Here is a 23,905-nt window from a genome sequence, read left to right on the forward strand (position 1 = left end):
TGCCTCCCTGAGGAGGTTATAATAAATAGCCCAGTGGGTTCATGAAGTGATCTTCAGTGCGCTCACTCCTTCTCCACTGTGCCACTGTCATCAGTCCACCTCTGAGACAGTGTCTCCAGCCTCTTAGTTTGTCATATTTTTTATTTCAGCCTACCATGAGTGAAATATTTTTGCTTTTTATCCACAAGAGTTGGGCAAAATTAAATAAAAGTGCGCCCTGCCTTTGTTCGGATATCTTTTTAAATATTAACAAGTTGTCATGTCATCTCTGACTGGAAGAGGAGAGAGATTTCCTGCCTCTGTGCGAGGAACACACTGGGTAAGTCAGATATATTCACATTGAGCACATTGATTTCAAATTTTGCATGATTTTTACAGAGTTTTATACAAGAATAATATTGTTGCAATGCAAGACAAACATTAGGGTGTGGTTACAGTTGTCCACGTCGATTGATATCTAATTTCCCGCTGCCAGAGCCCACATACATCCTTCTGCTAATGATTTATTTCTTAGAGCTCAGAAGTGCAGCATCACTGTGAGTCTCTCGGCTTTTCTGCGAGTGTTACCGGGAAAGACTGCAAGGAGCGCCCCACTCCTGAGGGTGCCGGAGGGTCCAGAGGCGACCCGCATCGGAATATGTGCCAGAGAGCAGACGCTGTCCCGTCATACAAGTCTCTCCCTGGATCCGTCGGAGATCGCATCAGGAGTACCCTGTCCTTTGGAAGTGGGACAATATGTAGAGGCACCATGTACGCGAACCCAGGCTTTGGGAGGTCCGACAGGAAAGTTGCGTGTTGCGAGAAGTGCTCAGCGACCCTTGTTGCTCTGAAGAAACAAGCGCTCACCCTGGCTGTGCACCATCACTTCTCGTGCAAGGTCAGTAACCACGGTGCTGTGATGGAGAGGCAGAGATGCGCTTTACATCAGTCTGCTTAATTTTAAGTCTGAAAGATATATTTGTAAGGGAAAACATGTTAAAGTGGGTGCTTTGGGGCAAATATAGATACAAGTGTAGGCTGACGTAAAGAACACATTTTGTGGCTTTTCAGCAGGTGGTGGCATAGGGATACAGTTAACAGATAATAAAAATATTTAAATTAATTTACAGAGATGTAGTTTTTTTTTTCTTTTTTAAACAAAAACCACCAATATTTAATGGTTTGAGCCAGTGCCGCACCTAGCATATTTGGCACTCTTATTGTTATTATTATTATTATTATCATCATCATTATTGTATTTATTACTAACAAACACTAAAATGTAATAGTTTGAGCTAGTGCTGAACCTCGCTCATTCTGTGACATGGACAAAAAAAAATCCCAATTTTATTTATTTATTTATTTATTTAAAGTAGGCTAGTAGGCAGCAATTAAATTTAATGGTCTGAGCCAGTGCCGAACCTAGCACATTCAGCAAGGTAGGCAAGACCCCCCCTCACATCTTATTTAATGATTTATTTTTTATTTTGGGCTATTATTGTTATGTTATATGTATATAGGCTATTGTATTTAATACTAACAAAAACAAAAGCTTATTAGAAATCAACGTAACAAACAACTTAGCTAACAAACAATGATAATAAATCACAATAACATAACTTAGAAGCCTATGTGCAAATTTGTTAATCTCCTTCTTGTTTTTATACCCATATACACTTCACTGCATCATTTCCCATGTGTTTGATTTCATCAAATATATTTTGAAGGAAAGGATATTGGAAAAAAAAGGGAGGAGAGGGGGTTCTGCTCCCCTACCCATCTTCTGGGTGGTGGCACTGCCCATGTCACCTTTAGGAAGATCCACCACTGGTTTTAGCCCTTTAAATGTGAATATTTGCTGGTTTTCTTGGTCTGCTACATTATATATTGTAAACTGTCTTTTGGGTATGAAGTGTTGGTCAGTCAAAAAAGCAATATGAATATGCCAGTTTGGGAAATTCTTTGGATTTTATGAAATAATTTACCAATTACTTGAGAAAAAAATGTATCAATAATGGAAATAATTCCTAGTTTCTGTCCTAATATAATCACACACATGTGGACTTTGTTAATAAAGCTGCCACTTCTAACACAGTTTCTTTGGTGCAGTATGTGTAAGTCAATTAGATAGTGTTTTAATGTTTGTGTGGGCACATCAGTCTTTACAGTGGTGCCTGTGGGAGGAATGCACACATACTTTGCTGCAGCCATCTGTACATTTGTCACCACTAACATCCATCAGAAACACTCCAATCGACAACCAGTGCCATTCCTACGTGAGTGGTTCCAAATGGGCATGAATATTTCATCTCGACATCCCTGTGTCATCTCCACAGTCCTCTCCATTGAGAGAAGACTATTTATTTTTGTCCTCCTAAGTGGGATGGGGCACAGCTAGCATCATGTTTTTAGAGAGAGGCCACAGTACGAGCAGGAGAGAGATGGTATCTTGTGGCCATAGACATGGTCAGAAGAAATCTGATAAGCTGGCTAGCTCCTCGTAGGTTTATTGATCCGAGCATGATTTTTCAAAAGCATTTGGCCTCTGTACTGTCATCTTTTTAGATGGGCTTGTAATCTGGCTAAGATGGAGAGTTGAGTCATCCATCAGAGCAGATTCATACCTTTATGTATCTATGTATCTGTCATTATTTCTATTTGTGAAAAGAGACAGAAACCCCCCCCCACAAGGAGACACAAATGACACAAACGGTCCAAAAAAAAAGGTGAAAGAATACCTCACAGAGACACAAAATTTCCCCAACAAGAAGTAAAATTATTTCAAAGAGACCCAAATGACTACAAAAAGACACAAAACAACCTCACAGAGACACAAAATGACTACAGAAAGACTTGTAATGACTAAAAAAAGACACAAAATTACCTTGATGAGACACAAACAACCACAAAGAGACACAAAGAGGTGCAAAACCACTACAAAGTCTGTGTATCTTGCTCCTAATTAAGAGCAGTGGTGGGGCTTTTTGCATATCTGTGTCCAGGGGCCCACTGTTTCATAATCCGCCATAATGGTCAGAGGCCAATATAGGATTTGACACAAGAGTGTATTTGTCAGGATGAAAAGCAAGATGATGGTTTGATGTTTGTTTTGTTAGTTTTGCCAGCCCGGATCCATGTCTGGGAACTTTTTGATTGGTGTTATTAAAACGGTTTCATACATCATTCTGCCACACATTTTTAAAATTATTCTTGATTATTATTGTCTAGCTATATAACTGTCAATAAAACCAACACAGTTTCTAGACATGTTTCTACAAAGCAATTTCTAGCATTACTTTACAACCTGTGTTGTGGCCAAGAAGCAAAGAAATACCATTTTTCCTCAGCACTGAAAATTAAAATTAAATGTGGCGTGGTGACATGTTGTTCTTCCTGAGTTGGTGGTTTGCAACAGAGATTGATTGTATTTTCAGTTAATTTTAAAGGTGCCGTGAGTATTTTTTTTTGCTTACTGCACTTTTGAAGATGGCAATTGTAGTATTAATCAATACTACCGACTCAATGAATGCTGCACTAAGTGCTAAGATTGCTTGCAGTGCCTTCCCACAACTCAGTTTCCATAAACTCAGTGATCATTCATGTAATCCTCAAGCCAGAAATCAAACAAAGCAAATTAGCTTTGTTATTACATCTTCATCAGAAACCTGTGCTGAATCTCTGATCTCATTAGGTAGGTCTCTTTTGTGAAAACATAATTATAGTCGACTTCAAGTAACTTAAGCAAGAACTCCTAACACCTCACGGCTAATTTGTGTGCAATTTGTAAATGTAAAATATTTTTGCTTCTTTTTTTTAATTTTACAGGACTCTAGTGAGCTGTCTGTGTTTCTCCATGACAATCTTCGCGTCCACGGTCGGTCCACCCATGAATCCAGGGACAGAGAAAGGGATCAGGGCGAGTGCGGAGCCTGTGGTGTGAACCTGAACCAGCTCAAACAAGAGGCCGTCCACTTGGCTCTGAGCAGGGGTCAGTCATTAGCTAAGCCTCCCTTTGAACACAGCTTTAGCACCGGTACACTGCTGGGACAAAGTGAGACAAAGCATGGAGACAGAGCGCCAAGGGAAGCTGCAACGGCTGTGCATCAACCACGCAGTCGCACCCACAGTCCTCACAGTCCCAGAAGTCCGAGGACGCCTCAGAGGACGCCCCAAACCATCAGACGGAGGGGGCCCAAGCTCCCAAACCCCGATATGGACCGCTGGGTAGAGGAGCAGCAACAGCTGACCACCTCTAAATCTACGTCCAGCACTGATGGTGTCACCATGTACTCTTACCATAAGGTACCCCTAAAAGCCTTCTCTTACCACTAAATCACACATAACACATCCCCTAGTGTGCCTTCCCCTTTTAATGAGCTATATGGGTGAAGTACGTCTTTTACGGGTGCACGTGTCAGCAGAGCAATGATTCATAGTGCCTAATCACAGCCTACTTAGATCCCATGGCTGAGGACGTTGTTTAAAAGTACTTTTGCTAATGGAATGGAATTGGGTCATGATTTACCCCTTCATAAAAGCCAGCCAGTCAAAAAAAGCACTTGTGATCAATAGGGGGATGGTCATATTTAACAGGGCGGATGGTGAAGTGTGCATTACTGTGATGGAAGTCATACGTCCTCCGCCAAGTCCCCAATGAAAACGATTAGAAACCTGAACAAAGTGATTGTAAAAGTGTTTCAGTTGTGGTGTTGGATAAACTTTGGTGGGATTTTACTCCTGATCCATACGGACAAAGATTAATATGAATATCCATTGCTTGATCTACTACTTGAAGATATGTCACTTTGACAGAGAATCTTGATAGACACATCGCAGATAAATATAATAATAATAATTAATAATTCAAGTTGTGCAGTTATGACTTAAAAATGGTCAAACGATGTGTATGGTTTAAATGCAACACTGATACGAGGTATCCTAAGAGTCTGGAGAATGGAGTGTATTTTATCCTGTTCCCTAAACCTCACATAAACAGAGCAAAGCGTCTCTTTGGATCAAACTGTGTGGCAGATTACACAGACAATGAACGAAGATGTCTACATTTTTTGTTTTAAAGTAAGGCAACATAGTGACAAGTATATATATATATATATACACGCATATATATATATATATATATATATATATATATATATATATATATATAACCTTATAACCTTCTACATTATGTCGGCAACATCGTGCATAACGTCACCTTGCAGCAAACTTTGCTAGGTAAAATTAGCTTGCGTTAGCTAATAGCAGCCAATGTTATGGCCGACTTTAGCTTCATAAAGTTAGCTCATCATGTCACCTGTTTAACTTAGTGTTGTTGTTCTCAGACATTAACTGTTAATTATTTTTCTGTTAAATGTAGAAAAAGGTTGTAGTTAAGCCCACCAGACTGAAAACCATTAATGTTAACTTAGCTGTAAAGGCTGGCTAACGCTAACACCACAGCATAGTGAAGGACATTTTGATGGCTTTTGCATGAAGTATGGAACATCTGTCCCCAAAAGTTCTGCATAGCATCTTTAGATATGTCTTTGGCACTGGCAGGCACCATTGTTATTTTATGCAGTGCGCCGCTTGTTTGTCTGAGTGAGCTAAGGTGGCGGGGGGTTAGCGATAGGTCAATTAGCTATAAACTGTATTACAAGAACTCTATAAAGATGCTGACTTGTTCATTCATTTATATCATGTGTAGAGCCGTAACGTGCATATTTAAGCGGGATCACAATTTAAAAGAGTCATCTTGAAACACAGAGTCAGCCAAAGAGCTAGCATTAGCTTAATTAGCCAGCGACAGCCAGCAAAATCAATGGTCGCCAAATGAGAAGCCGTCTATTGTCTAATACCGTCTGAAATTCAAGTACTCATTGATTAAAAAGGTACCAAGAATTCAAAGTGGTTTTTAAGCTGCCACCATTATCATTATGTGCTGCGTGAGAACGGGAACCTGGACAGGCCCAGCACCTGGAGGGAGTGCTGTTTTCTGAATGGCCACTTGAACTGGAAAGGCCCTGAGATCAATAATACCTGACATTCTTAATCGACCTGTCTAATCAAATTTGACTGTAACAATGCAACATTTTACTCAAATGTGCTTTGCAAGGCTGCATGAGAAATTCGCCAGGTGGGTCCGCTACAAGAGCAGATCAATAGGTTTGTGCAGCTGAGTAGAAATAATGTGAAGGTAAAGGACGAAGAGTAAGAAGAGAGGAGACAAAAAGGAGGGTGGAGGACAAAGGGTTTGCAAGAAGAGAAAGGGAAATGGAGTGTTCAAGATGGGAGGCAGGAGAAAGGGCTGGAGAGAAATGATGAAGGAGAAGAGGGCGGAAGGGCAGAAAACAAGATATAATGAAAGACTACAAATACAGAGAGAAATCAGAGCAGAGAGAAAGATAAAAAAGGTTACGACAGAAGATATAAGTCAACAAAAGGACAAAAGGAGGGGCAGGGGAGTATCTATACGTAATCCATATTACCTCTGACTACATTAGCGTAGCCCCTGCCTTTTTTCTCCTCCCTGTCTTCTTCCAAACCAACAGCTCCTGCAGTTCTTCAGTGGCACTAATTGGCAGTTTATAGTTGGACGTTATTAAAAGAATTGAGCTGGCATCCTGGCCTAAAAAAAAGACTGAGACACTGACGAGATTTGGAGCTTGAGAGCACTGTTATACAAAGATGTTGGCTTTGTGGCCTGCGGCGAAGCTTGCTGATTTCATGTTCAGCAGTCGCAGGTCTGCACTTCGAATAGGTCATGTTGCATACACTCAACACAGTTATGAATGAGTGCAAAACTCACGCCTCGCAGCTTCAGCTGTGTAAGATTTGCTTACATAAAGCTGCTTGACTGAGGGTGTGTGTGTGTCAGATGCAGTGACAGTATGTTTACTGGACCGCTCCAATTGAGTCATGTTTTGAGCCCAAACAGCAGTCACTACAGCCATCACAAACGATTCTTCACACTCCACATGCAGCTAGCCAGAGCTGTAATGGTGCATGTTTAACCCACTGTGCTCTCAGTCTAGATGTCCTACTTAGACAGACGCACCCAACAATTGTCCCCAGAGTAATTCCCATGATAATAGCCCCTTTTGGAGTGGGTGCAGGAGTGCAATTACAGATTTTGATTTTTATAATGAGCTTTCTCCCCGAGCAGGCTGCAGATGATGCTGCACTGAGCTGTGGTAACGTTGGGACTGTCCAGACAAGCTCAAAGATCCCTCACATATCCAGAGTAGTGACCATCGCCAACACTGCTGCAATGTCCCTTTTAGCCAGGTAAATGTATCTTTATTAATGTAAATAATGTGTTTTATCTAAAACATGTTTGTACTGGTTACACCATAAGTTTCACTGGTGTGACATGTCACCTCCCTTCCTCCCTGTAGGGCAGCCGAGAAGCTCAACCTGACGTCGAGGAAAAAAGGCCAGGCCTCTGATCCAGCTCCCGCTCATTTCTCCACCTGCTTCAGGGAGATCATCCAGAAAAACCCACCGCCCGTCCCCTCCTGCCTGCTCCAAGCTGCCACTAGAACCAAAGACTCGCCCAATGTTGGCAAGGTAGACCATTTGGGTTTCAAATTCCTGTAGATTATCAGAATATAAAGTGATTTGTTTTGGGTACAATTTGGTTATAATTTCAAGCAATTTCTTCACAAATGATTCTGATTAAAATTTGATGAATGATTAATTGTGGAAGTAAATTTAAGTGCTCATAAAATTATACAAATTGGTTAAAGTGTTCCAGTTACAGATCAGTATACAGTGAAGATTTTACCAGTCAACATTTGCAATGCTTGTAACTGTCAAATATTAAGAAATACTTTGACATTTTAGGAAATACACGTTTTAACCTTGGTGAAGGTTAGATGGGAATATTGATAACACCCTGCGTAGGCTACAGTAAGTATGAAGCTACAGTTACTAGCGAATAAGCTTAGCATGAAAACTGCAGGAAAAAGCTGCAACTAATTCCCCTAAAACACACAACTTGCAGGTTTTATGTTTTGATTTGTTCATGGATTAAACAAAAGAAATATGATGTTTACAAGTAAAAGTTAGAGGTGTCAGGTAGATTCTAATCTCACTTTGGACAGATGTAGGCTAGCTAGTCCCCCTGCTTTTAGTCTTTATGCTAAACTAATCACCCACGGTCTCTAGATTAATATTTAGTGTACAGACATGAGAGTTGTATCAGAATGTCAATTTTTACACAAGTTTTAGCTATTTGCAAGGTGTTAAAACCATGGATATATTATTAAGTCTGGATAATGGACCCCATGATGGCACCTATTTACTACAATTAGAATTGCCTGTCTGGCACATACACCAAAAATGATATAATTTTTTTCTAGCTTCCAGGGTTACTTCTAGTGTATGCAACCCACTGAATATGCTATTGTGATGTCACCCAGTGGTTTGTGGACTTTTCATTTTGGCCGTTGTCATCTTGTTTTTTTGGAGCCAGAGGTGACCATATTTGGATGAGAGGCTGGTGCTGTACAGAATTGGGGGTTGATCTGACTGAGAGCCTGAGGACACTATCCGCATTAACATGGGGTCTGTGGGGATTGACTCTGTTTTGAAGCCAGCCTCAAGTAGCAAATTTTGGCACTTGTACAGAGAGCTGTACAGACAACAATGTTAACGCCCAGAGGAAAGGAAAATTCAAAATAAGATCTCTTCTTTGTCCATCCCGTGCCTCCTAGGTATAACTGAGCTCAGTGTAACATCAGTATGAGATTTTGACCATTTTCTGTTTCTCAAATTCGGCTCCTGTGAAACAGCCTTTTTCACACACCCTTGTCTCAGCCCAATCCAAATTTAAGAGTTTAAAATGCTTTTCTTTCCTCTAAATAATCTCCTCTTGACATAACAGTAATATCCAAAAGATAAATTGATTAGCTTATAAGTGAGCCCGTGCAATTCCAGAAATTTGTCTTAATGATTTTTTGCTCCTAATTTCTCAGAAACAGGTTAGAATTTATTAATGTCCAAAAAAGAAGCTCATTAATTTCTGATGAGACAAAGAAAAGACTATAATGAGCGGTAAATTTTTCCCGAGTGTTGCTAAGAGTTGTTACATCCCTACAACTGTCACTAAAAATGTTTTAATACCAAACACAATCCTCAAACTAAAGGTTAATATTTCACGACTAATTGGATCTAGTTTCAATAAAAAATGATGTTTACTTTCTTATAGTTATGCTCAGAAACATAATTTATACATTAATCCTCCATCTTTAATCACAACACAAGCAGTAGCCCTCAGCCATTAGCTGCACGCATGAACATCAGTGCAGCTACAGGGTTCAGAGTTCAATGCATTTGAACTCTTGACTGTGCGGCTCTTTGTAGCACATCACATTAATCAGCGCAGGACAGTTGCAGGAAAGAAAAACACACCACATGCTCAATAATGGAATGGAAGAAAAGGCACATAACCTGTTTGTCTGCTATGATTTGTGTCATAAAGACATTTTTGTGACATTTACATTATCTAGTGTGCCCTTCACAGTGTACACATACATTTTATATAAGGGACTGGCAGATTATCGGCCTGGCCAATTATTAGGGCCGATATTTGGCATTTTGTCGCTTATCTGTATCAGAGTCTTATTTATTGATTAAAGTTTTGATTAATATTTGCTAAAGGCATTACTTTGGTGTTGGAGTTTGTTTTGTTCCAAATTTTAAATTTCACCAGAAATAATTTCATTTGAATTATGTGCATTGTGTGCACATTGGTTCCAAATATTGCTTATCAGTATGGGTATTGGCCATAAGAAAACAGGTTGACCGCTATTTTATATCCTAGTATTTACTGATTGAGAAAATATACAGTAGTAATACTGTTTTACCAACATCATCTTAGTTGAAGTGTATCCTGAGACAGCTGTACAAGTACTACCAGAAGACTGACATGAAGATCATGTGTAAAAACAGAACAAAGCTGGACTGGTGGTGTATCTTTGAAAAATATCATCCTTGCCCACAACCACCACCTTGGAAGTGTTTTTACCACCGCTGTTGCAGAGTAAAGAGATCACAGCCAATTTGGAGGAGATCCTATATCACGCCTTCTTCTTGATACACTGTAATCTGTTGCTAATGTCTCCATCTTGCTCCTCCCCTCCCCTCCACTCGCCTCCTCTGGGAGAGACTGGGGAGATCAATATGGCTGCCTGCCCTCCCCTCGTCTCAGATAGATGGACTCTTGGGTTTAGTCTAGAGTTACAGATAAGGGCTCAGATAGACCCCGCCGCCAGCCACACCTGCCCGAGCACTCAGCCCCGCTGTGTGCCTCTGCGTGCCAGAATACACATGTGTGTGAGAGCAAAGGAGGACTCTCTCCACTTGTAAATGGGTCTCCTGAATAATTTAACCCTCATAAATAGAGTTTGACACATGTTCAATAGGGTTAGGGAGCCACTTCTTGCATAAGGTATTAAAATTATGATAAGGGGAGAGGAAAAAAAATCTTCACAGACACTGGAAACTTGCATAGCAGATGGAAAATGGCTTTCAGATATTCAAATTGTCAGCAATGATGATGTCATTGTGGTGTAATGCAGTCCTGGACAATTTCAAGAAAACCGCATTTGTCTGGGTGTCATGGTGCACAGGGCTATTTGCAATTTAGCAGAACTGAATCCTGATTAAGAACCATTTTATAATTGGTTTATGAACCTTAATACAGCTTATTGTCTTTTGTGAGGTAAATGTTGCAGCGTCTTCCTGCAGACTAAGACCTATGAGCCTTGTTAAATGGCTGTCAGTCAGACTCTAACTTAATTTAAGACCTTAAAGCCTCTAAATCTGAAGGCTTCCTGTAGAGAACTGCATTAAGGAATTAATGTCATGACATGCAGAAATATAGCAGGAGGTATGCATCGCCATGTAAGTGCATGTATGGTTTCTGCACGAACTGGATCAACTGACCAAAACACGTCATCAGTGTCAATTTAGCATTAAACAGAATATGGCTCATTTGGTATTTAGACAAATCATTTGATTGTTATGAAGCAAAAGAAGAGATAGCCGGATAAGTTAAAGGGATAGTCTGGATTTCTGAACATGGGAGCTGCAGATCTACTAATGCCTCAATTAGTAAGTAGTTTGTGTTTTTGTGTGACATAAGTGAATCCAAAACTAGCCCTTTGTCGTGTCAAAGTCACAACAATAACACAAAGTAACTGATCAGGGCAGCTCCTTTGTTCAGCAATGTTAAATCACCGCTTTTCCCAATGGAGTCTGGCTTTGAAGAAAGCGATGACATGACTTCCGTTTTTTGTCAGAGATCACTTATCATTAAGATAAAGCAGTGGAAATACTCACAATATAGCATACACTTAAACTGATATTGATTTTTTAAAGTTTTTTTAGGTGGGACTTTTTTTAGATAGCTAAAACATGTTTTTTGTTGCTGGCCCCCATCCACAGCATTTCTTAGCTTCCATGCTGGATTCCAGCCTGCTTCTCCAAACTGGGGGGCATGCCAATTGAATCTATTATTTGTAATATACTGTCTGTGGATAACAACCCCACTTCAAAAAAATCTGAATTATTCCTTGAAAGGTACAAATTTCAGTTATGTCAGTTGGAGACATTTACAACAAAAAAGTACACCATCTTCGGCTTGCCATCCCAATGCTCAAACCTAATCATTTTTGACAGTTACCTCTTTGTTCTGCCAAGGCTTCCCATTTCCAGCTCAGGTGTCTTGCAACCTACATTGCATAAAATAGTATCTTGGCCTCCCGTGGCTGAGCAGCAGGGGCTCAGAGCTGAACAGCTACATTTGATGCCAGGTGTCTGAGGTAAAAACCCTGTTTTGGTTCACATAAACTTTTCAAAAGCAAGGTATAAAAAGAACTGCAACTAAAAGGCAGTGTGAAGATTTTGTGGCATATATACAGCCTGTACATATGTATGTTTTAGAGTTTTTTCACTCTGTGTGCTCATGATTTCGGGATGCAAAGACTCCATCATGGCTAAAACTCACTGAATTTGATATGAGGATATTTTTGAACCCTGTTGTTTTGAGACGCATTCTTTTTTCATAAGTTTGCTACTGGCTTTTTTCATTTTCAAACGTTAAAGTTATATGCATGCCGCTCACATTTTTAGCTAAAGATCACAGGCGTTCTCTGAAATCACTTACATGGTTACACGTTGCCCTGTAAAAGCAGAGCACAGACTGACTCCTTGCATTTGATAAATAATAGAGTTTTCTTCCCAAGGTGTCTCGGGGTAGTCTAAAACGTTTACCCTTTTCCTGTATATATATGTATAGTTTGTATACAGGGTTAAGTGAAATAGAAGTGTACACTCAGCCCATGTAAAAGGCATTTTATCTTTCAGCCTGTATATGCTCACCAGCTAAGTTAGGCCGGGTACACAGTGGACACAGAAGCTCCCCGATGTTAATTGTTGTGCAGCCACCTGTCAGCAGTTGCCTGGCCCAGGAGCACATTTCTCTGCTCCAGTCAGCGACTCTTCTTTTCTGCTCCTTTCTAATCACACGGAGAGTTCTGTCCCTGTCTCTCTGTCCGTGCTTGCTTCTGTGTCTGAGTGTGAGTTTCTGTAGGTGTCTGTCTTTGTCTGCTCATCCCTCTACGTCAAGTGTGAACCTGGCGTGAGAATAAGCTTGGTGCACTGGTATGCTAGTAGGCTAGTGGCAGGATAGTTATTAAGTATTAAGTACTGGAAACATAATTTGTTCTACCTGGTGATGCCAAAAAAGTAAAAGGTCTAGCAAAGATGTTCCAATTCATCCCCTGGGAACCATGAAAATGCGTACCGAATTTCTTGGCAATCCTACTGATAGAGTTATGTAGGAATGAGTCCTAAAACGCAGAAATGAATTAGCATTTCTGCACTTCCTGTTCCCTCGTCTCAAAGTCAAAGGAATTTTTGAAAAGGTTTTTGGTTTGCTGCCTGAAATAAGGTCTGTAGAAAACATTAGTGGAAGAGACTTTCACTTTTTGTCCTACAACATAATATACCCAACTTGTGAATTTTAAAGCTTTTATGTGTTTTAAAAGTGTTTTTTGCCAACAGTTGGCAGGATGAAACTACAGAATGTAAACATGCCAAAGATGGCTTTACAGCTTCATTTCGGTGGCGACAATAAGTCACGCAATCTTAGTGTAGCTCGTTTATAGTCTAATGTAGCCTTTTACATTTGGCGACTGCATTTATACCACAAAAATCCTAAAAGTGGTGTTCATTTGCAAAGATTATCTTGCTAAATAAAACAGTCAAGTATCATAGATGTTTGTTTGCCACAGAGCTTTTTTCTGCAATGATGCAAAATCCAATGGAAAAGTCCCATAGGCTTTTTGCCAAGGGAACCAGGGTATCAATAACCTAATCTAACCTAATCTACGAAAAAATAGTCATCCCAGCAGCACTTTATAGTTGTCAAGGTATTTCAGACTGAGCCAAAGTGGTTGAACAACAGACAGTCTGACACTGCCATCCCTAGAGCCAGGCCTCTAAAGTATGTTTACCCATCAAGTTTAAAATTTCAGTAGGTATTCAATCATTTATAACATACTGTGCTTTTCAACATGTGATCCATCCCCTTCCGCGTGCAGGTCAAAGTCGTGCTGAGGGTGAGCCCAATGCGGTCAGAAGGCCACGGCCATCCACCTGCTCTCCAGATTGACCCATCCAAGAAAAGAGTCACCATAATGGAACCAGTGAGCAAAAGCCAACAACATGCTACGATGACGCTTGGCAGAGATGGCAAAACTCATCTGAAGACCGTCAACTTCGACGCTGCCTTTCCTCAGGAGTCAAGCCAGGTTGGGTCTTTATCCTGATACTGACTAACATAATTCAAACATGGTTTTAAATAGGGTAGTACCCGACTCAGAGTTATGCCAGGTGAATCAGATTTGGCTGTTCAATATATTCTATGATTTGTTTTGTTTTCCATACAAAGTTTTCAAGTTTCATCGGGCTTCAGTGTGACAACAGCATTCACGTGCCAGCAACTATGAACAACATTTTTTTGCCAATAGTAGATATCAAACAATAGCTAGAGACTGTGCAGTATTTAGTTTCTGTGAGCTGTAAATTCAGTATTTCTAACCAGAAGCTCTCTCCTCCTTCATGCCGCTGCCTGCATGTCTGCAGCTCCTCTTTGTCAAAGGGTAGTGTGAAAGTCTACATTACTCACCCCACAGCAAAATCTGGGGACCAAAATGTCCCAGGAAGAACACTGCATAGAAAAAAAAGACCAAGACTGTTCAACTTGAAGCAATCTAAGTCAACTGCGAGTCTACTGTACAACAGATAATACGAATCTCTGAGTTTCAAGGGGCAGCCCTAGTTTGATATGCTTTTATTTGTGCTTGCATAATATTGATTTATGTTGACAGATACTTTAATAGAGAAATGTTAGTCCCGCACATTCTGTTTTCTCAAGTAATAAAAGCATACTTTCCCCCTACGCACCACAGTTAGTTTGCTCTGTGTGTCTGATGACCTGAAAACTGATAGGGCATGGATAGCCACCACAATTACACACTCCATCAATTATCTTCAACCTTCTCCAGGCTCTGCTTACAGTATTTGAGCCCAAGGGAATCTACAGAATCAGTATGCATCTTTCGTTTCATTGGATGTACTATTTCAGTGCAGAGATGAATCATAAGATGCTCGCTGTCCTTTGTTCTCCCTGGCCAGGCCGAGGTGTGTGCAGGCGTCTTGGCTGATGTCATCCGCTGTGTGCTCAGCGGCAGCGATGGATGTGTTCTGGGTTTGGGATGTGCTGATGTGGGTGAGTAATCGGTCGCTGTGAGAGGGCACGGGTTAAAATCTTAAGACGAGAGTGGGACGCTTTTATCTGTGCTAAGGGGCCATCCAGCTCCCCCTCCTCCTGCTTCTCTGTCCCACTCTGGCTATCATTCACTCGTCCTTTATCACTTAAACTCCCTGTCTCCGTGTTCTCTCTTACCTATCTCGATACACATGTCCGGCCTCCTCGTTCTTTTGCCGTCTGTCTTTTACTCCATTTGTCTTTTCTGTCTTGCTGCCATTTCAACTCTTGCATTCATCTTTTACCTGTTACTTTGTAAATAAAAGCCTGTTCATTAATTATACAACATATGTGCTTTTTCAGAGGCTTCCCATTTTGCCTAATAGACATGTCACAATATTGCACAGAAAGACACAAATATTTTATTTTATTTTGCTGTAGTGCTGAGCTCAGAGGGGACTGTAAACAAAATGGACTGTAATACGTTGCTATTAGAGAGATGGAACCCTGCACTTAGCATCGGTGAAGGGGTTTAATAGATTTGCAGCGCGCACACACACACACACACACACACACACACACACACACACACACACACACACGCATACACACCCACACATGCGTATACACACACAGGGTAAGGACAGGGTCTCCTTGGAGCTGCTTTTTCACATGACGCCACTCTCCGTAAATCTGATTGAATTAGTTGGCCAATAGAAACTACATGTGGCCCACAGCCAGAGGATATCAATCTCCTCCACAGAATACTATTCTCTCTGAATAACGGCAGGCAGCTTGGCCTTTAATTGGAGTAAACCAATTCTCTTATCCTCATTCAATTAGAGTTGGGCTAAGACAAGATATGGTAAAACAGGCCCATAACTCAATACCAATGTGGGGCAAAAGTGCACTCGGAGATACAGTATGGCACCAGTCCATGAAAAAAATCGGAATCTTTTTTTTTTTACGGGTGCGTTTCTGTAAATCCGCTCCATCTTTGTTTGTGCATTTTTCTGTATTGTGTCTTCTGATTTGTGTAAGCTAGAGCACTTTAGTTATTATGTACATTGATTTATCTTAGCATGAATTTGCTGCATGTGCTATATTGCCCCATACATATGTGTTCATCTAGAAGTGTAGCATGTGTGTGTGTATTTATGTGTGCATACCCAATTTTCCATGCACTGGAGTCCTTGTCATTGCAACTATTGAAACAAATAAAAAACAACTACAGTCTCCAGCCACACTAGCATGAGGTTGTTCTTAGGCACAGTGGCATTTTGAGCTAAATGCTAATATCTGCATGAACAGCTAACATGCTAACATTTGCCAATTAGCTCAACATACTGCTGAGTTGGGACATGTCATTAGTTTTGCAGATATTGATAGTGCTAGATCAGAGATGAAAGTCCCTACAATTCAGCCTCATGGGACCATGAATATCTGTAGTGCACATTTTGGTAATCCATCCAAAGTAAGTCAAAATATTTTGCTCTGAATCACAAAAAGTCAACCTCATGGTAATGCAAAATGAATAGTCACTGGATGAGAGTAATAAGGATTCACTCTCTGAATATCCCCATGAATATCTTTACAGAATGTCGTGGCAATCCATCCAGTATTTGTTGAGATATTTCAGTCTGGACCAAACCAAAGGTGGAAAAATCAACTGACAGATATTGAATGTCATACATAAATTATATAAAATTGTGGTTCTCAAAGTGTACATTGTATATGTGTTGATGGGGTGCCCATGTGTTTAAAGACTTGCGCACGTACTATACTGTATGTCTGTTGGTATGTAATGTAACATACATATGTTGTCTGCCCCAGGCTCCTGGTCCAGCATGGTGGGGAGTGGTGAGAGCATTGAGAAGCTCGGGGTGGTTCCCTGTGCCATCTCCTGGCTGTACAGCGCCATTGAGCGGCGGAGGGAGAAGACCTGGACTGATCTGACAGTATCGGTGTCTGCTATAGAGCTCTGCTGTGGAGAAGAGGACACGCTGAGGGATCTGCTGGGGGAGGTTGTCCCCTCATTAGGCAGTGTCCAGGACAGCCCAAAAGCCCATATTAAACTCCAGGAGGACCCCGTCTATGGGATACAGGTAGAAGGAAAAATGGGGCTTGTTGAATAAACTGCTGCATCTCTCTCGCTCTAAGCACAAGCACACACACTCACCCAAATGGTTGTTGTAATGAGCCTTTAGAGCCAAATTAAATTCTTATGATGATGTACAGTCTAAATACAGTCTACAGTCTTTGGAAACAAATAAAAGACTGTCCCAGATCTGGAAACCAGAGAGCCAAGGCTGCATTTTTTGTTGCTGACAAGTGACCATTTCTTGGCTGTGTTTTACTGGCAATGAATCAAAGGTTTTAATTCTTCACACACAAACAAGTGTTATTTTACAGTTGTCTTAGCAGCTCTGAACAAGAACAAAGGACCATAATACTAGAAAACCTGTCAGGTTATTTTCATTGTGGATAAAGCAAATTAATGACTTGTTCATTTTTCAGTAGGAGGTGTCAGTGATATAACAGATACTTTTATAGATATCTTGTTCGGGACATTACATTTTAGGCTTTGTCCTCTAGATGTATTTGGAATTATGTTAACATGTATTTAGATAGTTAGTCAGGATAATAATCTACACTGTATGTGTGAAAATGATTAGATGGCATCAAAAATTACATCTGATTGCATTATGATAGTGCAGCCGTCTCCACCCTCGCACTATTTTCCTATTGTAAGCCAGCTCCTCTCTAGTGTAGATGTGCATTTCTTAATGGATTACTAGGAACATGAAATATATTATATTAATGGAACTGTATTCCAAACATTCCCAAATGGCAGATATTTTAAGAATATTTAAAGTAATTTATTTGATGATTCCTATGAGATTCAATGACTGTCCTGTTTCCTCCCTTCAGCTACGTAACCACAATCGGGTGAAGGCCCCCACTGCTGAGCGGGCAGCCTCCCTCTTGGACGCGGCAATTGCAGCACGTCGACACAATGACTTCATAACATACCTGTCCCACAGCTCCATAATGTTCTTCACTCTCCACATCCAGCCCCCACGAACAGAAAGCAGCACCACTGGCAAAGGTTGTAATGAATTATTCAATTACAGCTTGTCCCTGGCGAATTCAGTGTTTCCACATGAATCATTTTCCATGGCTATCCCTAAATTCAATACTGATTTAATGCAGTTGAATATTTATCTTATAATTCACATTTTCTTTAAAACTTGCTTAACTTTTTTTGCATTTACACCCATCTCTCTGACTTCCATCCTTAGGTTCACGCGGTGCCACTAAGTTGACCATGATAGATGTGTGTAGTGGTATAAGGGGTATGAGCAAGAACAAACCTCCATATTCTGAGCTGGGCCCTGTTGTCTTGTCTCTACTAAGTGGACATAAAACCATCCCCAACAAGTAAGAGTATTACTCCAAAATATTGGTGTAAACATGCTGGCATGCAGTGCTGCAGAGTGAACTGCATTAATATTTATACAGTGAGCTAAAGTTGATTCTTGCTTTTGGTCTTTTAACTTTGTTTCCAAAAATAGTCCGATTTTTTTTGCTTGCAAACCTATTTTATACCAGCTTAAAACAAAGAGGCTACAATAACAACAACACGGAAATTGGTAAATTGATAGATTAAAATGACTGAAACATCCTTTCATTAATGTCTGAACATTTGCACTGTTTTTGCATAGGGGCAGTAAGTTGACTATGCTCCTTCGAGAGGCCTTGGGCCACGTGAACTGTCATACCACAGTGATCGCTCAGGTTGATGATTCATTGGCACATCTTCAAGAGACCCTATCCACCATCCAGCTGGCTTCTCGCATTCGCAGGACACAGAAGAGAACAAAGGTACCGCACATATACTGTAACATTTTTCTACCAATTCACCACCTTTTAATGGCGTCAGTGTTGGTGTTCATTTTATGAAGGAAGTGAGAGTGAGTAGTTCCAGTGCACACCAATGATTAATTAGATGATTTGTGTGTTGAATAGTCCAGGTCTAGAACTAACTCCAGAATTTATCTTTGTCCAACAGCAGTCCTCTTCATGTTCTCCTTGTGGAAGGAGTTTGACTAAAGAGAAGAGAGAGCCTCCATCTTTTTCCCTGCGGGCGTTCCACTCCACTGATGAGGTAGATGTCGATGTCCCTCGTTTCCGTTTGCGTGGAGAACTGGATGAGCGCTCCAGCAGTGACCAGTCCTGTGACACAGTCATCCAAATAGACTCGGATGGCTTGGTCCAGTCCAAAGGAGCCTCAAGACTGGCACAACCTGAATTTGTGCCCATCATACCCTCTTTGCATCCTAACAAGGCTGACATGGATGACCCAGAGTTTAGTGCTCTGCTCCAAGAGCTTCTGAGAATTCCTCAGCTGCAAGGAGAGAAGAAGAACGAGGAAACTGTCCAAGGGAATACTGAAGTGCTGAAAACAGACGTCAAGAAGCCAGGGAAGGACTGTCTTAAATGTGACACATTTGCTGAACTTCAAGAGCGCTTGGGGTGTATTGATGGGCGTGAGGCAACAATTGATGTGCTCCGGTCTACCTTAAAAGGCCGTTCTGTTAACAATGTCCCAGCCAAATCACAACCTCAAAAAGAAACAGGGAAACAGACAGACCCCGGATCAACTGAGAAGCCACAGACATTTTTAAATCAGGGGTTAGGCTGCAGTCAGACCTCTGTTGCAGAAAAGCAAACAGATGGTGCCTTCCCTGGAGACAGTTTTCAGAGAGAGGATTCAGGCCTGTATGACTGTGAGGAGTGCAGTGGAACCAGTTCCAGCGAAGAACTGCTAAATCAAACTCTCAGTCGTAACATGACCTGTCGATCCGATCAACCTAAAAATGCAACCCTTAAGTCAGAAAATAACCTCAATTCTCAGGATTTTGATGTGGATGCTCAGGGCATGAATGCCACCAATTCCCTTGCACTTAAGCCTACAGGTAAACAGGAGTGTCCTGATGCTGCTGATTGGTTCAAACCAGACAAAAGGACCTCACCAGTTGGCAAGAGCTCCCCCATATCTCCTTCGTCCTCCTGCTCCTCTTCAAACTCCATGGCTAACAGTGTTATACTTGGTGATGTTTTACCTAATCGCCCTGCAGAGGACATTAAGGAAATGAAAGCCACTATCACAGTAACTGTTCAACAGCCATTGGACCAAAAAGGTCAAGATGAACTTGTCTTCTCAATGGTGGAGGAGGTGACCATCAGTGGAGCACTGGACAGAGGGAGGACAGGTGGAAACATTATTTGTATCAGAGACACCGCTCAATCACAGGCACATGTGCAAGGCTCTGCCAGTTCTCAACCAATCAGGATAATTAGCAATGTCAGTGAAGAAACTGGAGCCACAGGTTCCTCTTATACAAACAAAAGCTCGGCAGTTCAGTCTGTAGTCACAGAGGCTAGCACTGACAAGCCCCAGCATCAATTCAGAAGGGAAAAGAGGTTCTTACCTTCATTTATAAACCCCATGTTGATAAATACAGATGTGGATTGTGAATTGGATGGTGCAAAAGAAAGTCCCCATGGCACTTTTAAAGGAGTCAGGTCGCCGTCAGAGCTCCGACAGAATAATGCCAAATGTCCAGAAGACAGAGAGGCTCTTGAGAAGAGGAGTGGGGCTTTTGTTTCTGAGACAAATCCCAAAAAGTCTAACAAAGTAAACTCACCCTTTAGCCAAAGTTCTTATGGCCCAATGGTCTTGAAAGACTCAGCTTTCTGTTATGAAACTGCAGAAAACAAAATGTGTGGAAAGAGACAGAGACATTCAGACAAGACTAGAGAAAGGGAGCATGTTTATTCCACTAACACTCCAAAGGGCTCAGAGGGGGGGGGGATCAGTTCCAGACGTGTTGGGAATACCCCCAAGAGAATTGGTATTTCACCTGGTTGCCAGGAAACCGCCCCTGCTACCTTTAAAACAGGTAGTCTGCCTAGAGGCTGGCAACATGCCAACCACCAGGACGGTTACCATGGCACTAACATGGCAGACAACCACAGAGACCCAAGGGGGGTGACATCATCCACCCCGTGTAGCCCAAGAGTAACTCTAGAGAGGCGGCATGGCAGACAGCACTCTCCTGGGAACCACAGCCTCCATGTCTCTTCTCCTCGGAAATATGGATCCGAGTATAAACAGCATGCTAGTAGTGCTCCCAGAAAGGATGTTGAATCTTTGTTTGAGATGCCCAATCCAAGAATGAAACACGTTAATATGAGTGGAAGGCCAAAGTCACCCGTTGAGGACAGTAGCAGGCTTTTCAATGCCAAACTGGAGCAGCTGGCTACTAGAACTAACTCCCTAGGGAGAATTCCAAGAGACTTCCCAGCCCTGGACAGAGGCAGTAGTAACACCTCCGTCAGCTCAAAGGGGAGCTCCAAGGGAAGTATTGAAGGGGCTTGTAAGGGAGGTTATAAAGGAAATAATGAGGGTGATTGTACCTTGCCAAGGGCTAGCAGGAGCCCCAGGAAGAATCCTCGGACTGACCAGAGCCATCACTTCTTTATTTCTGAAAAACCTGCAACTCAGTCTGCTAGGCATACCCATTCCAAGCTCTCTGCTGTGGGGAAACTTAAGATGGCTAGCCCCAAAGTCCGTCGACTGTCTGCTCCCAGCATCAAGAACCTCAGTCTTCCCCACAAAGGCCTGCAACAGTCCCTCAACCGCAGCGCCAGTCTTTCTCCAGATAGTAAAACCGTTAGCTTTGAGAGGACATCGTCCTTTATGTCCTCTTCCCCTCCAAGATCTTTTTACTCCATTAGTCGGACTCCGAGCCAGAGCTCCACATGCTCATCCACAAAATCTGCCATCCAAGGATTTGTCAATGGCCGGTTCTCAGACCTCCTTAAGGAAAGGGCCTCCAGCCCTACAGCAGGAGGACTGGACCAAATGACTGCAATTCCCTCACCATACAGTCAGGTGACTGCTCCTCGCACCCCTGATCACCTGAGTGGGCATGCAAGTGACACCACCAGTGTGTTGAGTGGAGATTTGCCACCAGCTATGGGGAAGACATCGCTGAATTTCTCAAACAGGAACAGTATGGTGAGCAGTGGATATGACAGCATGGTGAGGGACAGTGAAGCCACAGGCAGCGACAGAAGCAGCTCTCTTCTCAGTGTTGCTCGAAGCACCCGGTCATCTCGGAGGAGAGGCAACACAGGTAAAACCTCCAGGAATTGGACTGTTATGAACTGAGCCGGATGACTTTCTCTTCTGGAAAGATCAGAATCTCATCCAAGTGTTGAGTGCTCATGTGTTGTTGGTGTTAGATGGTAGTGTTGCAAGTGTAGTCTGAAAGTCTAAACCTAGCATGTTGAGCATCTTACCTGTCAGTGAACATTTTAGATTAAGTCATACATTTTCCTTGTTTTTAAAGGATGGCCCAAAATCAAAAAAGTACATTTTTTTCTCTTACCCGTAGTACTATTTATCAATCTAGATTGTTTTGGTGTACGTTGCCGAGTGTTGGAAATGTTGGCCATAGAGATGTCTGCCTTCTCTCCACCTCTCCACCATAAAGGAACTAGATGGCACTTGACTTGTGGTGCTCAAAACACCAGAAAAAAAGGCAAAAAAACAAAACATTTGGAAAACTCAACAGCAGTGTTCTTTCCAGAAATCATGACCTGGTTCCTTCTGTGCTGTGATTTGTTTGACGAGTGTGTTTTGTAGAAAGAAAATGGTTCCTACATGAAACTGCTCACAACAAAGTCTGAAGTCTGACAATTATCTTGAGTAACTGGGTCATGATTTCTGGAAAGAGATATTGCTGTTGAGTTTTTCAAATGTATTTTTTTGGCACTTTGAGCACCACAAGCCGAATGCCATCTAGTTACATTATATTGAAGAGAAGGGGATAACTTGCACCAAAACAGTCTAGTTTGATAAATAACGCTACAGGTATGAGGGAAAATATGTACTTTGACTGTGAACTGTCCCTTTGAAGCAACCTTATCTCTATTAATTTTAGTAAAGTATGATTCCTAACTGGTGGATATTATAATGTATGCCATGTATTTATTTTATTTTTGTCAGTAGTTTATGATTGTTGCATGGTAATGCTGTTAAGTGCAAACGTTTATAATCTGATGTTTTGAAACTGCATTCCAACTAAATGCAAAAGTAAAATTGTCATTAAAGTGCTGAACCACATGTCATTTGAAATAATCTAATAGTAAAACCTATGGAAAGTTCGGTCCAGTTTAGTAAAACTTCTTGCAATAATCTGCAATTTAATTTCTTCTCTACAAATGATATAGAATATGTTATTTCTAAACCATTAACCACACAATATTTATGAATCATAGCTTCATCATCATATCATTTGGTTTGTAATCTGACCGCATAACGTATTCATGTGACATTAAATGGAGATGACACATGTCTGTAGAATGCATTAGAAGCATGATTGTGTAGGAGGTCACATCATTAATATATGAACTCAGTGATGGCACCCACTTAATGCAGCACAAGTGCAGAAAATGAAGAGGGTTTGGCTGGTACATTAAACTATAAAGATGTGCTTGTGCATTCCAACAACATTCTCTACAAGACTAATCTACATTGAGACATTCAATAGCATTTTATTGAAAACGTGGTGAACGCTGGATATCTGAAGTAGTAAGAAAAGACAGGGGACAAAGCTTTAGCTGGCTGAGTATATAAATTTAAAGTTCCTAAATATACACCACTGTTAACTGGGAAATTAAATTCTGTCTGCACTTAATCTCTCCTAAAGTGTTCCCTTACGTAATTTACTCCTATACATTTTTATTAAAGCCATATCTGTATCAGTGGAATTTAAACACATTCTAAAGGTTAGAAAATCCCAGTGACACAAAGTCTAAATATTTTTTCCTGTACTGGCAAACTGAGTTAATCCAGAAAGTTACAGAAACAGTGTCTTGACTTTTATGAATAATATGGTAGCTCTTGCAAGCTGTAATTGCCCTCAGGCAAGCTGTTTTCCCTGTTTCCCATTAGAGCACATGGCCCGGCATTAAAGGACACTTAGGGACACCAGCCTCCATTTATCACACATTTACTCCTACTGTCAGGTGTGATGCTTTTAGAGGAAAATGTTAGTTGACAACAGAAACGTA

The 23,905-nt window shown here is 41.3% G+C and overlaps 1 protein-coding gene across 1 annotated transcript in view; it reads left to right on the plus strand.

The window, feature by feature from the left end:
* The first annotated feature begins 259 nt into the window (after window positions 1-259).
* Window positions 260-23,905, plus strand: part of kif26bb (kinesin family member 26Bb) — a 28,039-nt gene continuing 4,393 nt past the window's right edge. The window contains exons 1-12 of the mRNA XM_042503970.1: window positions 260-319; window positions 515-877; window positions 3,805-4,281; window positions 7,145-7,266; window positions 7,377-7,548; window positions 13,590-13,799; window positions 14,686-14,779; window positions 16,592-16,863; window positions 17,690-17,867; window positions 18,061-18,199; window positions 18,484-18,643; window positions 18,831-21,963. Coding sequence (XP_042359904.1) covers window positions 260-319; window positions 515-877; window positions 3,805-4,281; window positions 7,145-7,266; window positions 7,377-7,548; window positions 13,590-13,799; window positions 14,686-14,779; window positions 16,592-16,863; window positions 17,690-17,867; window positions 18,061-18,199; window positions 18,484-18,643; window positions 18,831-21,963 — 5,380 coding nt within the window. The remainder of the gene's footprint in view (window positions 320-514; window positions 878-3,804; window positions 4,282-7,144; window positions 7,267-7,376; window positions 7,549-13,589; window positions 13,800-14,685; window positions 14,780-16,591; window positions 16,864-17,689; window positions 17,868-18,060; window positions 18,200-18,483; window positions 18,644-18,830; window positions 21,964-23,905) is intronic.

Source organism: Plectropomus leopardus, chromosome 16 (genome assembly GCF_008729295.1).
Source record: "Plectropomus leopardus isolate mb chromosome 16, YSFRI_Pleo_2.0, whole genome shotgun sequence".
Classification (NCBI taxonomy): domain Eukaryota; kingdom Metazoa; phylum Chordata; class Actinopteri; order Perciformes; family Serranidae; genus Plectropomus; species Plectropomus leopardus.